Source organism: Nelumbo lutea, chromosome 3 (assembly GCF_056320005.1).
Source record: "Nelumbo lutea isolate HS-2025 chromosome 3, American lotus-T2T, whole genome shotgun sequence".
Lineage (NCBI taxonomy): Eukaryota > Viridiplantae > Streptophyta > Magnoliopsida > Proteales > Nelumbonaceae > Nelumbo > Nelumbo lutea.
The window spans coordinates 54436647-54450592 of record NC_142686.1 but is presented as its reverse complement, the minus strand read 5'-3'; the positions used below and the strand labels follow the sequence as shown (position 1 = coordinate 54450592).

General features: G+C 40.8%; 1 protein-coding gene across 3 annotated transcripts in view; it reads right to left on the bottom strand.

Annotated features, from left to right (window-relative positions):
* LOC148865037 (glutathione gamma-glutamylcysteinyltransferase 1-like) overlaps window positions 1-13558 on the bottom strand; it is an 80004-nt gene extending 66446 nt beyond the window's left edge. For 2 of the 3 annotated variants that reach the window (XM_088981378.1, XM_088981376.1), the window contains exon 1: window positions 13274-13558. In XM_088981378.1, coding sequence (XP_088837504.1) covers window positions 13274-13348 — 75 coding nt within the window. In that variant the 5' untranslated portion in view covers window positions 13349-13558. The remainder of the gene's footprint in view (window positions 1-13273) is intronic. The other variant, XM_088981379.1, reaches the window with a different exon arrangement.
* Window positions 13559-13946: the final 388 nt, after the last annotated feature.

Genomic DNA, 13946 nt, shown 5'->3' with positions numbered 1-13946 from the left:
TATTCAACAAAGGCCTCCTAAATTTCGGACTCCAAATCAACTGATCTCCCCTTCTCTCATAATAGTCATTGATAGCACTTTCAGCCTCAGATAACCTATACAGCCTTGGACATAAGTCACAAAGCCTGCCCACCCCACACTACTCATCCTCCCAGAACCTGATTTTAGATCCATACCCTACAAAGCTGGTTACATCTCTGAATTTTTTGTTAAAGGTCATGATCCCCTTCTACACACTCACCCCATAGGAAGCCCTCACCTTCTTTGATTCCCAACCGTATCTTACCACTCCATATTTCCCCACCACAGCCCTCCTCCACAATGAACTCTCCTCCCTTCCTAAGCTGAACCTCCAAAGCCACTTCCCTAACAAAGCCCTATTAAAAATTCCCACTCTCCTTATCCCTAGCACTCCCCTCTCCGTTGGCCTGCACACCTTGTCCCAGCTCACCAAATGAAATCTTTTGCCCCCTCCTCCCCCTCTCACCCCCTCCCAAAGAAAATCCCTTTGGAGCTTCTCAATCCTTTCTGCCACCTTAGGTGGATTTTTCAACAAAGATAGGTAGTATGTTGGAAGACTTGATAGAACACTTCTAATTAGTATCACCCTCCCCCCACCCAGAGATAAATACTTAGCTTTCCACCCATCTAACCTCCTTTCAATTCTTTCCAAGAGTGGCTTCCATAAGTTTACTTTCACTGTACCACCAATCGGCATTCCCAAATATGTGAAAGGGAGCTCACCAGTTCTGCACTCCACTCCATCAGCACTTCCCTCCCAACTTCCCCAACTGCAATTATTGTGCTTTTAGATAGATTTACCTTCAGCCCTGGTAACATCTCAAAACTTGCCAAGATTTCCCTCAAATTCAGAATTTGTTCTACCTTTGCATCCAGGAAGATTAGAGTATCATCTGCATACTGCAAGTGAGAGATGTGAGGTCCATCTCTACCTACCTTAAAACCTTCAATTAAGCCCACTTGTCCACTTATTTCTAATAGCAGGTTCAAAATCTCCATCACCAAAACAAACAGCCAAAGGAGACACAGGGTCTCCTTGCCTCAAACCCCTAGAAGCCTGAAAGATTTCTGATGAGATCCCATTCAGCAGAATTGAGAAAGAGACAGTAGACATGCATGCAAACATCCAAGCCCTCCACTTTTCCCCAAACCCTACCAGGCTTTGAATTTCTTCTAAGAATCCCCACTCCACATGGTCATAGGCCTTCTCAAAATCAATTTTACAAATCAGACCTGGTCTACCACTCCTTAGATGGCAATCAATGCATTCACTAGCCACTAAGACCCCATCCAGTATTTGTCTCCCTTCTACAAAAGCCATTTGAGATTCCCCAACCACCTCGTGCAACACATATCTCAGTCTTTTGGATAGGACCTTAGCCAATAACTTATAAGGGCTGCTGATTAAGCTTACAGGCCTAAAGTCCTTCAGTTCTACTTCTCCTTCCTTCTTAGGGATTAAGGAAATGAAGGTGGCATTCACCATCTTCTCTACATTTTTTACTCTATGAAACTCCTTGAGCCATATTCTCAAAGTCTTTCTCAAGCCACTCCCAACCAGCCTTGATGAAAGTAAAGTTAAATCCGTCCAGGCCAGGTGCTTTGCCCCCAATGATGCCTTTTAGAGGTTCTATGATTTCCTCCAAACCACTCTTCTCTCAATCCAGTTTGCTGAGTTTTCACATAACTTTTTTGGTACTAGCTCTCCAAGTGACAGCTCTTTCCTGAAATATTCGAACCAAGACTTCAAATGAAGCTTATGGGGAGTGGAGAGGTCAACAACGCCAGAAAAAACAAATCCGAGGTACTTTAGACAGATCCATGAGGAGTCTGATGGTAAGGCGGATTGGGAGAATCTCATAGACATTGATAAAGAGGAAGATGACCAGCCTTCAAGTATAGGAAGTGTCAGTTTTACAAGGGCTTGCAAGAAAGAAAACTCTGACTATTTGGGAACCAAACTGTTATTTGAAGAAGAAGAAGACACTGTAGCTCTGGAGTTAAAAGAAACGAGTGGGGAAGAGCCAACTGCGGATTATGGGGATTCTACAGAAGCACCAAAAGGAGTTGGGTAGGTAGGAACAGGTCAAGTTCAGGAACAAGGTGTCAATGTTGGGGATGTGGGCCTCTGAAGGAACCCAAATCGAGGTTCAACTGAGGAATAAATCCAGTTAGTGGTCCAGGCTGATGCTGAAGAGGAAGACAACCCTTCACAGCTTGCCTTTGGGCAGGGATCCCCTCTTCCATTTCAGGGAGTTTCTTCATCTATTTTTGCCTCCCCTTGTTCTCCTTTGCTTGTTGCTCCTCTTGTGCTAAATCTGCTGATCTTGTTTGTTCAGGTCCAATCATGGAAGCTACACCTGATGCGGAATTGGGCCCGAGTGTGCCAGGAAAACCAGCAGAAAGCGAAAGTGTGGATATAGGAGAAAATGAGATTATGGATCTAGTCTTGGGGAAATTAAAGGCCTTAATTGAGATGGAAAATTCTGCTGAAAATAGAATGGAAAAACAGGAATTAGAAGAGAGTGAAGCAGAGGGGGAACTAATATTGATAGAGCAAGAGCACTGAGGGAGCAGCCAAAGGGGAAAGGAAGGAGACCAAAAAACCCTGGGAAAGAGTAGACAAAATTCAAAGTCTACCTTAGGAAGGAAGAGTGTGTAGATAAAAAACGGAAGAGAAAACTGAGTGAAGTGGAAAAGTTAGTGCGTGGGGTGTCTTATGAAAAGGCTAAAAGCAAGAAGAGGGAGAAGAAAGGAGGCAACTAGAAGCTGGAAGTAGAAGGGGCTTACAAAGAGAACTGAAATGAAGATTGTGTGCTGGAATTTGAGGGGATTAGGTAGTGCTAAAAAGAGGAGAGTTATACGAAGTGTATTAAGGAAAGAGAAAGCGGAAATTGTAATGATTCAAGAAACAAAACTCTCAAATTTAGATAGAAGGTGGATAAGAAGCATTTGGGATAGCAGAGGATTGAGTTGGTCTTTTGCCCTTTCTTGGGGTGCTTCTGGTGGCATTCTCATAATGTGGAGGAATGAGGAAGTGGAATGTGTAGAAGAATTAATTGGGTTGTATTCAATATCAATAAAAGCCAAGACAGTAAGGGATGGAAGTGAATGGGTATTAACAAATGTGTATGGCCCTAACTCATATAGAGAAAGGGCCTTGTTCTGTGAGGAACTTGCAGCAATTAAGGGACCGTGGGAGGGACCTTGGTATTTGGGGGGAGATTTCATTGTCATAAGATATACAAATGAAACAAATAACCCAAAGCAGACCATAACCACTAGTATGAGGAGGTTTAATGCCCTGGTAGAGTCTCTAGAGCTAAAAGACCCCACCTTTTGCAAGCCTCTTTTACCTGGTCCAACTTTTAGGAAAACCAAGTTTGTTCAAAGCTGGATAGGTTCCTGTTCTCTGTAGAGTAGGAGGAACTTTGGGGAAGCCTAGTCTTGAGAACACTTCCTAGGGTAACCTTTGACCATTGTCCCCTAAGCCTTAGCCAAGAACACTCTTTTGGGGGTTCCGCTCCTTTTAGATTTGAAAACATGTGGTTGGAAGTCCCAAAGTTCATTGAAAAAATAAAGGAATGGTGGATGGAAGATGGAATCAATGCCAACAACAGAGGGGTGAGCTTCATGAAAAAATTAAAGAGGTTGAAAGAAAGGATTAAGGATTGGAATAAGGAAGAATTTGGAAGAAATGAAGAAAAAAAGGAATTAATTGCTAAAAGGATAGAGGAGTTAGATTGAAAGGAAGCCCAGAGAGTGTGTACTAAGAAAGAAAGATCGGAAAGATGGTACCTAAAGGTGGAATTAGAGGAGATTTTGAGAAATGAGGAAATTTCCTAGAGACAAAAATCAAGATGTAAATGACTCTTAGAGGGTGATGGGAACACAATTTTTTCACTTGGTGGCAAATGGAAGAAGGAAAAATCAAATTTCTAGTGTTGAATCTGAAGGCCGGATGATAACATCAGAGGAAGAAATTACAAAGACCTTTGTGGATCATTTTAAATCACTATTTTCCACAACACTAGCCCTCCCAGAAAGGCACTTCAATGTGGAAGAGGTTCACGAGTCAATTTTCTCAATGGATAGATCCAAAGCCCTTGGACCTGATGGTTTCTCAATGGATTTTTTTTAGGATTGCTAGGAAATAATAAAATCTACTTTGATGGGAGTCTTCACTAAGTTCTGCATCAAAGGGAAGATTTCACCAGGAGCAAATGCAACCTTCATAACCCTAGTGCCCAAGAAAAAAGATGCCAAATCTCCAAAGGATTATAAGCCAATAAGCCTGGTGGGCAGCTTGTACAAAATCATTGCTAAAGTCCTAGCGGGATGTTTTAAGAGCATCTTGCCCCAGGTAATCTCTCAAAATCAAGGAGCCTTTGTGGAAGGGAGACAAATAATTGATCAAAATCTCATGGCAAATGAATGTGTACCAGAAAGGAAAAAACAAGGAGGCAAAGGCTTAATTTGTAAATTAGATCTAGAGAAAGCCTATGACATGGTGGATTGGTCCTTTCGCCTATGTTTACTAGAAAAGGTTGGATTGGGTGGAAGATGGAAAAAATGGATCAAAGGTTGTATCAATTCAGGTCATTTCTCAATTCTAATCAATGGTGTGGGAAAAGATTTTTTTTCCCAGCAAAAAAAGGGCTAAGGCAAGGAGATCCCATTTCCCCCTTCCTTTTCACCCTGGTTGTGGAGGTGCTAAGTAGGCTGATTATAAAGGTTGACCTAGAAAACCAATTTAGAGGGTGGAGGGTAGGAAGAAATCAAGTTATGGTAACCCACTTACAATTTGTGGATGACATAATCATATTTTGTAAGGACTACTCAGAATCCAGCTTAACAAACTTGAAGATCCTAGTAGAACATTTTCAGTAAGTCTCAAGCCTAAAAGTCAATTGGGAAAAGAGTTGCGTGGCAGAAGTAAACTTGGGAGAGGAAGAAACTGACTTGTTAGCGCAAGTACTAGGTTGTGAAGTAAAAGACTTGCCCCAAGACTATCTCAGGATAGAAAGATTTTGGAAACCCATAATAGAAAGATTTTCTAGGAAGCTAGCCATGTGGAAGAGGAACTACATTTCCATGGGGGGAAGAATCACTTCGATTAGATCCACTCTAGCCAACCTATCCACCTTTAGAATCCCGGTAAAAATTGCAAAGCAATTGGAAAAAATAATGAGAGATTTCTTGTGGGAGCCAGGAGATGAAAAGAAAGACCATCGGGTAAAGTGGGAACAGGTATGTAACGGCAAGGACCAAGGAGGACTTGGCGTCAGAAATCTAGTTAAAAGGAATACAGCTCTCTTGGGAAAATGGCTTTGGATATTTCCCCTAGAAAGCAAAAGATCGTGGCATAAAGTCATTGAAAGCATACATAGTGTAGCGAACAATGACTGGGATGCAAAACTAGTACCTCAAGCAGCTTCTTCCCCTTGGAAAGCAATTTTTGAGGTACTTCCTTCTTTCCTTAATTGTATTCGATATGATGTGGGGTGTGGAAACAAAGTCCTTTTTTGGGAAGACCTCTGGCTGGGGGAATCACCCCTTAAACAGCAATTCCCTTCTCTCTATATTTTGTCAAACTATAAGACTAAGCCTGTTGCTAGGTTTGGATTACTCTCAGAGATTGGTTTAAACTGGGACTTTGGCTTTAGAAGGGGTTTGAGGGACAACTAATGTGATGCCCTAGTTCTTCTTTCAAATTTGGAACAAGTCTTCTTGGATCAAAATTCTATGGATAGGAGAGTCTGGTCTCCATCCCCAAATGGTCACTTCTCTTGTGCCTCCTTTTTCAACACCCTTACCCATTCAGATCCCTTGGGGGAAATTTTTCTATTAACAGAAATTTGGTGTAATCCAATCACTCCCAAAGTGCAAACCCTATGTAGGGAAGTGTTTCTTGGAAAGGTTAATACCTGTGACTTGCTTCAGAATAGAAAGCCAGTTAAATGCCTCTCTCCTCATGTTTGTATCCTCTATTTGGCTAGTAGTGAGACCCTACTTCATCTACTAATCTCTTGCTCTTTTGTATCTTGCATTTGAACTTTTCCTCACTCTTTGGCTGCGGAAGGGAACCCCCACAAGATGTGGTTAGCTTATTCAACTCTAATTCTATGTGGTTTCAGGAAAAAAAATGTGAAATGCTTATGGAAGGTAACAAGAGCAGTTGTAGTTTGGACCATCTGGGAAGAAAGAAATCAAAGGATTTTCAATGAGAAGAGCATGTCAAGAGAGGAAGTAATTGAAACAATCAAAATCAGATCTGCACACTGGGTAAAAACTATTGAATATTCAAAGATATCTCAATAAATGATATAATGAGAAAATGGAAGGAAGTGACACAGATGGGAACACACAAAGAGATTACTAAGATGGATTGGAAACCTCCAGAACCACATAAATTGAAGCTGAACTTTGATAGCAGCTCCCTTGGAAACCTTGGGAGAGCAGGAATAGGGGGAGTATTCCATAATCACTAATCACAATGGGGAAATTGTGGCCTTTTTCTCAAGACCAATTGGGTATGGAGACTCGGTTCAGGCAGAGACAATGGCACTCCTACAAGGCCTGAAATTAGCAGAACAATTTGAAGCCAGAGAATTGGAGATGGAGGGGGACTCACTTCTGGTCATTGCTTGGGCTAAGCAAGTAAACTCAGCACCATGGAAGTACAGATTTGCATTCAGGGAGATTGATTCTCTTGCTAAGAGATTTAACTCTACTTTTGGATGGGTTAAAAGGACAAGGAATGGACTGGCAGATACTCTAGTAAAACAAGGAGTTGATAGACCTACTTTATTTTGGGCTAAATTGTAGCTGGCTGTATCACAACAGTGGGATGTTGATCTACATAATCTGGGTTTATTTGTATATTGTAGTACTCTGGAGTGCAGAGTAGATAAAGTAACTGTAATCTGTTTTTCAATTTAATAAAAAGCTAAATTTTATTTTTCAAATCAAAAAAAAAAAAAGCTTCTTCTAACATCCGGTGGATGTGGGAAGGACTCAGGAGTCACAGCAAATAAATCTCAACAGGGTATCTGCTGTTTTCAGTTCAGTAACAGCTTCAACAGGTCTTAAACTTTGTCTTTCTCTTTGAGACTACAGTTGTAGGTTGCTGTTAGGAGTAGAACATGTCCACAATATCAAGGAAAGTGTCCGCTAAGGACAATAGGACTGGTGGGAGATCCTCAAACCAGGAAAATCTAAATCTGCATAGTCTGCAAATCACCAGTGCGTTGTTGGATGAATATAACTTCAGAGAATGGTCTGTTTCAGCCAAACTTTTCATTACTTCTTGGGAGCTTATGGGTTATATAGATGGAAAGAAGGAACCTAAAGAGGATGATGCTAAATACTCAACCTAGTGCAAGGAGAATGCTATTGTTATGTCCTAGCTGCTTGGTTCAATGACTCCAAGGGTAGCAAGGACTGTTCAGCACTTCCCTACAGCCTTTAAGATTTGGGAAAAGGTGTCTAAAACCTATGGACAGCGAAGAACAATGCAAGAATTTATAGACTAACACAAGATATTGTTGCATTAAGGCAAGAGGATTGTCTGTTGCAACTTATTTTGCAATCTTGGAAGGATTATGGGAAGAGTTGGACCACCATCGTGTACTTGACTAGGAGAGTGCAAGAGATAAGGAGAGGATGATAAACAGATAGAAGAAGACAGAGCCTTTAAGTTCTTGGTTGGCCTAGACCCGATATATGAAAGTATAAAATCCAAATTTTGGGAAGGGATGAGCTTCCAAATTTACAGCATGTTTACTATCTTGTAAGGAACGAAGAGGCTAGAAGGCAAGAGATGCAAGTACACACCCAAGTGCAGCCTATTCAGCCTTGATTTCTTCAAACCAAAAAATGGGCAAGGATTCAGACAAGAGGCACCTCAAGTGCTCTTATTGTGGAGGAGACAGACATTTGAACGAGACTTGCCAGATTCTTTACCCTCATCTGAAACCAGTTGCATTAAGAAAGGACAAGAAGCCTCAGAAGAACCAAACAACACGTGGAAATGTTGTCATAAGTAACAAAGCTGAAAGCCAAAAGAACACGCCCACAGTTGCTCCTCTTCCGACGGGACAGACCACTAGTTCCCACACATCAAGGTCTTTTTTGAATTTCACAGCTGATGAGGTAGAAATCTTTAACTTATGGCTCGGTTGAGCAACAATCCACTTACATCCACCTCTCTTGCCTAATCAGGTACTATCTTTGCTCACAATGTGATTGGTCCTATAGTAACTCTTGGATTATTGATTTCGGTGCTACCAACCATATGACACACATGTCTTTTTTATCTTCTTTTTATCGTTTGATGTCTGGCCAAGATAAAATTAGAGTAGTTGATGGTTTCTTCTCCACCATCTCTAGAAAGGGGGAGGTTAACCTAGGCAAGGATCTCTCCCTTAAATTTGTTCGGCATGTTCCCAATCTTGCTTCAAACCTAGTATTTATTTCTAAGCTTACAAAAAACTTAAACTATAGCATAACATTATTTCCTACTCATTGTGTTTTAGGACAGATTGACGAAGAGAACAATTAGGAGTGGTCATGAGCCTGGAGGTCTCTATTATTTTGATGCAAACATCAGTTCAGCCTTACAGTCATCTACTTTCAGTAGTCAGGATAATGAGGAGTCCGTAACTAAGTTGCATTTGTAGCATGCTAAGCTAGGTCATTTGTCTTTTTCTTTGATGCAATGATTGTTTTTTGAGTTGTTTAAGTGTGTTTTGAGTTAGAGTTTGGTTTGTGAAGTGTGTCAGTTGTCAAAACAATGTAGAACTCTTTATCCAATTTCTAGTAATGAAATTCAAGCTTCTTTTGATTTAGTCTATTCTAATGTGTGGGGCTCTTCACCCCTTGTTTCTATAGATGGCTTTCATTATTTTATTAGCTTTATTGATCACTATTCACAATGCACATGGATCTACTTGTTAAAAGGGCATGATGTTCCACGGATAACCATAGTATTTTATAAAATGATTGAAACTCAGTTTGGCAAAAAGATTAAGCAATTTCGCTCAGACAATGCTGCTAAGTATTTTGAAAGTTCCTTGAATCTATTCATGGAGGATGTGGGTATCTTGAATCAATCATCTTGTGCTAGTATCCCTCAACGGAATGGGGTTGTTGAGCGCAAGAATAAACACTTATTGGAGATAGCTCGAGCACTACTATTTCAACACAAGGTTCCCAAGAACTATTGGTCTCAAGCAATCCTTACTGCATTGTATCTAATAAATCGAATGCCATCTAGGGTGTTGGGTATGAGAACTCATTTTCTGTCATTTATCCTGACCTTTAAGATTTTCCTCTTCCTCCTAGAGTCTTTGGTTGTGTGTGCGCTTCATCCATGTCAAGGATCCTAAAAAGACAAAGTTGGACCCTAAGGCAATACAGGGTGTCTTCCTAGGGTACTCTCCCACATAAAAATGTTATAAGTGCTATGATCCAATTATCAAGAGAAAGTATGTCACCAAGGATATAGTGTTTTCGAGTCTCAACCTTATTTTCAGTCCTCCAGGAATCCTCTTCAAGGAGAGACTAGTAGGATGGAAGAGGATCCTTCCTCTCCTTTTTTGTGCAACTTTCAGCTTTGAGTCTTCCACCTTCGCCTCCTAATCCTCCTAATTCTAGCTGTCTAGGTGAATCTGGTGAGACTCCTATTGAACCTGTTACTACTCCAAATGTTGAGAAAGGGCCTGCTGTGGCTAATAGACAATAGAGAGATATGAGAATTGTCTACAGGAAAAGGAAATGAGATCCTCCAACTTGTGGCAGCAATCAACTGGACTCGGATCAAACTGTTTCAGTGGATCCAGGCAACCCAATCACAGCTGCTATCATTCCTACTTCTGACTTGGATCTTCTCATTGCTCTTCATAAGCTTGTCTGTTCTTGTATACTCGACATCCCATTGCTAAATATGTCTCTTATTCTTGTGTATCTCTTTGTTACTACTCCTTTGTGCCTACTCTTTCTTCTGTCCATGTTCCTATCAGGTACTCAGAGGTTTTGTCTGATTCAAGATGGAGAGAGGCAATGAATGAGGAAATGAAGCCTTAATGAAAGACAAAACTTAGGACTTAGTGGATCTACCAAAAGGGAAGAGCACAATGAGGTGTAAGTGGGTGTTCACTGTAGAGCACAAGGAGGATGGCTCCATTGAAAGATACAAATCCAGGTTGGTGGCAAAAGGGTTTACTCAAGAGGGGATTGACTACAAGGAGACTTTTGCTCTAGTTGCAAAGCTTAATACAATTTGGGCTCTATTGTCATTAGCTACATTTTTTTCTTAGGAGCTACATCAATTGAATGTGAAGAATGCTTTCCTGAATGGGGATCTATATAAGGAGGTATTTATGAATCCTCCACCTAGCTATGACTTTCATGGGAAGGTATGCAAGCTAAGGAAAGCATTATATGGGCTTAAGCAAGTTTGAGAAGTTTTGTGGGGCCATAAGAAAGCGGGATACACTCAGAGTGGTGCAGATCGCACCTTGTTCATAAAGAAACAAGGTAATATGCTTATAGCTCTCATAGTCTTATGTGGATGATATGGTAATTACAGGGAATGATCTAGAAGAGATAAAAAGATTGAAAGAGTTCTTGGCATCTGAATTTGATATTAAAGATCTAGCCCATCTAAGGTACTTCCTTGGGATTAAAGTTGTAAGGTCACAGGAATAGAGCAAAAAAAGGTACACCAATAGATGGGGAGTAGACTAACAAATACACCAATAGAGAAAAACCATTGTCTCCAAGAGTCAGTTGGTGAGGACTACTCATCCAGTTCATGCATTCTCCCAAGATTCCTCACATGAAAGCAATTGAAATGATCCTTAGGTATTTGAAGACATGTCCAAGGAAAGGAATTCTATTCAAGAGGCACAATAAACTTGAAATTGAAGAAAATACTAATGCCGATTGGGCTTGATCAATTGGAGATAGGAAGACTACTTCCAGATATTGCACATTTGTTGGAGAGGAACTTGGTTACTTGGAGAAGTAAAAAAGCAAAATGTGGTTGCAAGAACAAATGCAAAAGCTGAATATAGGGCTATGGCACATAGTGTTGCAACAAAATGTGGTTGCACTATTGTGGCTTAGGATTCTCCTAGTCCTAGGCAAGCTAGGAATGAAAGTTGATAGTCCCCTTAAGCTATATTGTGACAACAAGGCTGCAATCAACATTGCAAATAACCTAATACAGCATGATAGGACTAAGCATATTGAGATTGTCTCAAGTGAACTTTGCATTCCTTACACACCCTCAGAGATGAGATGCAGATTGCTGATGTTTTGACAAAACGCATGTCTTCAATGAGGTTCCTAAGCTTACTTGGCAAGCTAAACATGACTGGCATCCATGCTTAGCTTGAGGGGGAGTGTTTGTGGGCTTATTTATCATTCTATGTTCTAGTTTTATGTTCTGTTATGAGCCTTTAGTTATTGGGCCTAAACTTGTTTTATTTTGTACTGAGGGCCGACTAAGAACTTATATATATATATATAAGTTTCTAGTTTCTAGGGCCGGCTTAGAAGTTATTGCTGCCCATACATTGCTCTCTTCTCTCCTCTTCTCTTCTCTTCTTACTCTTCTACTTCACCACTTCAGCAAACAGTTTTCATCTAGGAGGGGCTAGTTGTATTTTCTTTTTCCTCTTTTTGAATGGTAACTTGTAACTTTATTAAACTTTAAGAAAGAATAATAGTTATGTTCATACTAGTAGGCTTTACATTTCACGAGATTTTAGGTCAGCTATCATTGCCTAACAACATGTTCACGTTACGTCTTGCCTATAACACTTCCATTTCATTTACCTTTTGAAAGCCCTAAACAGTATACCCAACCCTTGTCTCTTTCCTGGTTTAGAGCTCTTGCCCCTTTGGCAATAAGACACTGATACTGTACCATCAAAGAGACAACTAAGATGATCTGCCACCAAGAACAATATTCCACAAATAAACCATCTCAAGGCCAGTTCAGTCTAGACTATGGTCAATCTCCATGAATGTGATCATGTGAAGAGGGCTATTAAAGCTGGCTATAGGAGAGCAATAGGGAAAGAGTGTTCAGTGAAGTCAGGTTCTCATATGATTAGTGCCAAGTAGTGTTCTTGAGTAAGAGTGGATGGAAGGCATCTAAATTCACATGTGGTGTTGGATATAAGAATGAGTTGTGTGGTCAAGTTCACCCATCAGTGCCTACTGCTTTTTAAGAACGTAAAGATGACTTGATAGAATGAAGAATGTGCTCCAACTGAGAGATGGATTTGCCTGGTTGAAAAAATAAACTAGCACTAATCAATATCCAAAACCCAACAGTATCACCGTATGCTCTCTCCATGTTGCTTTCCATAAGAATAACTCATGATTCAAATAGACGATGGGTTTCGCTGGTTGAAAATAATCTAGCACTCTTTCCCTGTTGCTTTATCCAGAAGAACCACTCATGATTCAAATAGACGATGGATTTGACTGGTTGAAAATAAGCCAGCACTAATCAGTTTCCAAACTCAATAACAATATCTAAGATCTTCCAAAAACCACCAAAGTCACTGATTTGGCAATTGGCGCATGACCTCCGTTGCAAGCTATGGATTCTGGATCTAAGACAGTATAGATTCCATAAGCAAACCCATCTTTGAGTAACTCCACATAAATAACCCCCCCCCCCGAGGATAAGGGTTGCCGATGCCTCTTTTTTACTTTGTCCACCAACATCCTCTCACGAACTCTCGGTTTACGTGGAATTGTATACCATCCGAGGGTACAATGTGAATTCCAGCAGATGCAGATTCATTGCTCGAATATGTCAAATTCACATAATTGAAGTATATAGCCATGTATTGTCGTAGGAAGTTTGGAACCCATACAAAAGCAATTCCGCTTTTTTGCCTTTCCCTCCTATGAACTTTTTACCTACTCACTGATTGAATCTAATACCAATTAACAATCCAATCAAAACCAAGAGGTATAACCATTACCACAATATTCAGAAAAATTCCCTAATTGTAGAAAACCTGAAACACAAGTCATCACTCAGTCTCCGAAACCAAGTGAAATATAAGTAAAATAAGAATTGTAATTTACATGTTTGGTTAACAAAAATACGGTCAATGTACTTCTGTGAACATGGATTCTTTTCGTAATGAAACGAAATGTAACAAAGATATGGTAATCATACGACGAAAGACAGATAGTAGAAACCGAAGGAACTATAACTAACCTTTCCTTCCGACGATGAGAATTCGATCGCAGGAGGAGACGGAAGCACTCGCCTGTATAGACCTGCCATCGCCATTTCTCTCTCTCCACCACCGACCGAAATAGTGTAGGGTTTCACAGAAGTAGGAGATGGAACAGTGAAGTGGATGAGAGCGCACTTACTTTTTAGCTTCAGTGGAAGAGAGCGCACATGAATCCCGATGTTTTCTGAGTTGTTTTCTGTGTCCAAAATATGACGACAAAGCTTTCACGTAGTTTATACCGTGGTTGCCGTTGTTCCCGATGTGCGGGTGATACATCCGGATACGAAGTTAATAGCCCGGGTTTGGCTGAGTTCAAATCTGCGCCCCACCCAGTTTTCCCCACAAACGCCCCACACGCTCACCATCCGCCACCTGTCCTTTCACACGAGAGACGCGAAACAGCGCGTGCGAGGCTAACGGACGTTCCGTTATTCCTCAAAAGTCCCATTTTACTCGTTCAAAACTTTCATTCGACAGCTTCGCCTGACCCTGATCTCCCTCGCCAGAGCATCTTCTTTTTTTCCGGCACCGGAACTTACAACGGCAACCGGCGGCAGAATCTTCTCTTTCTCTGGCATCGGCACCTACAATGGCAACCAGCGGTACTCTCCATCCCACCTTTCACCTCATTGTTTTTTTTTTTCTTTTTTT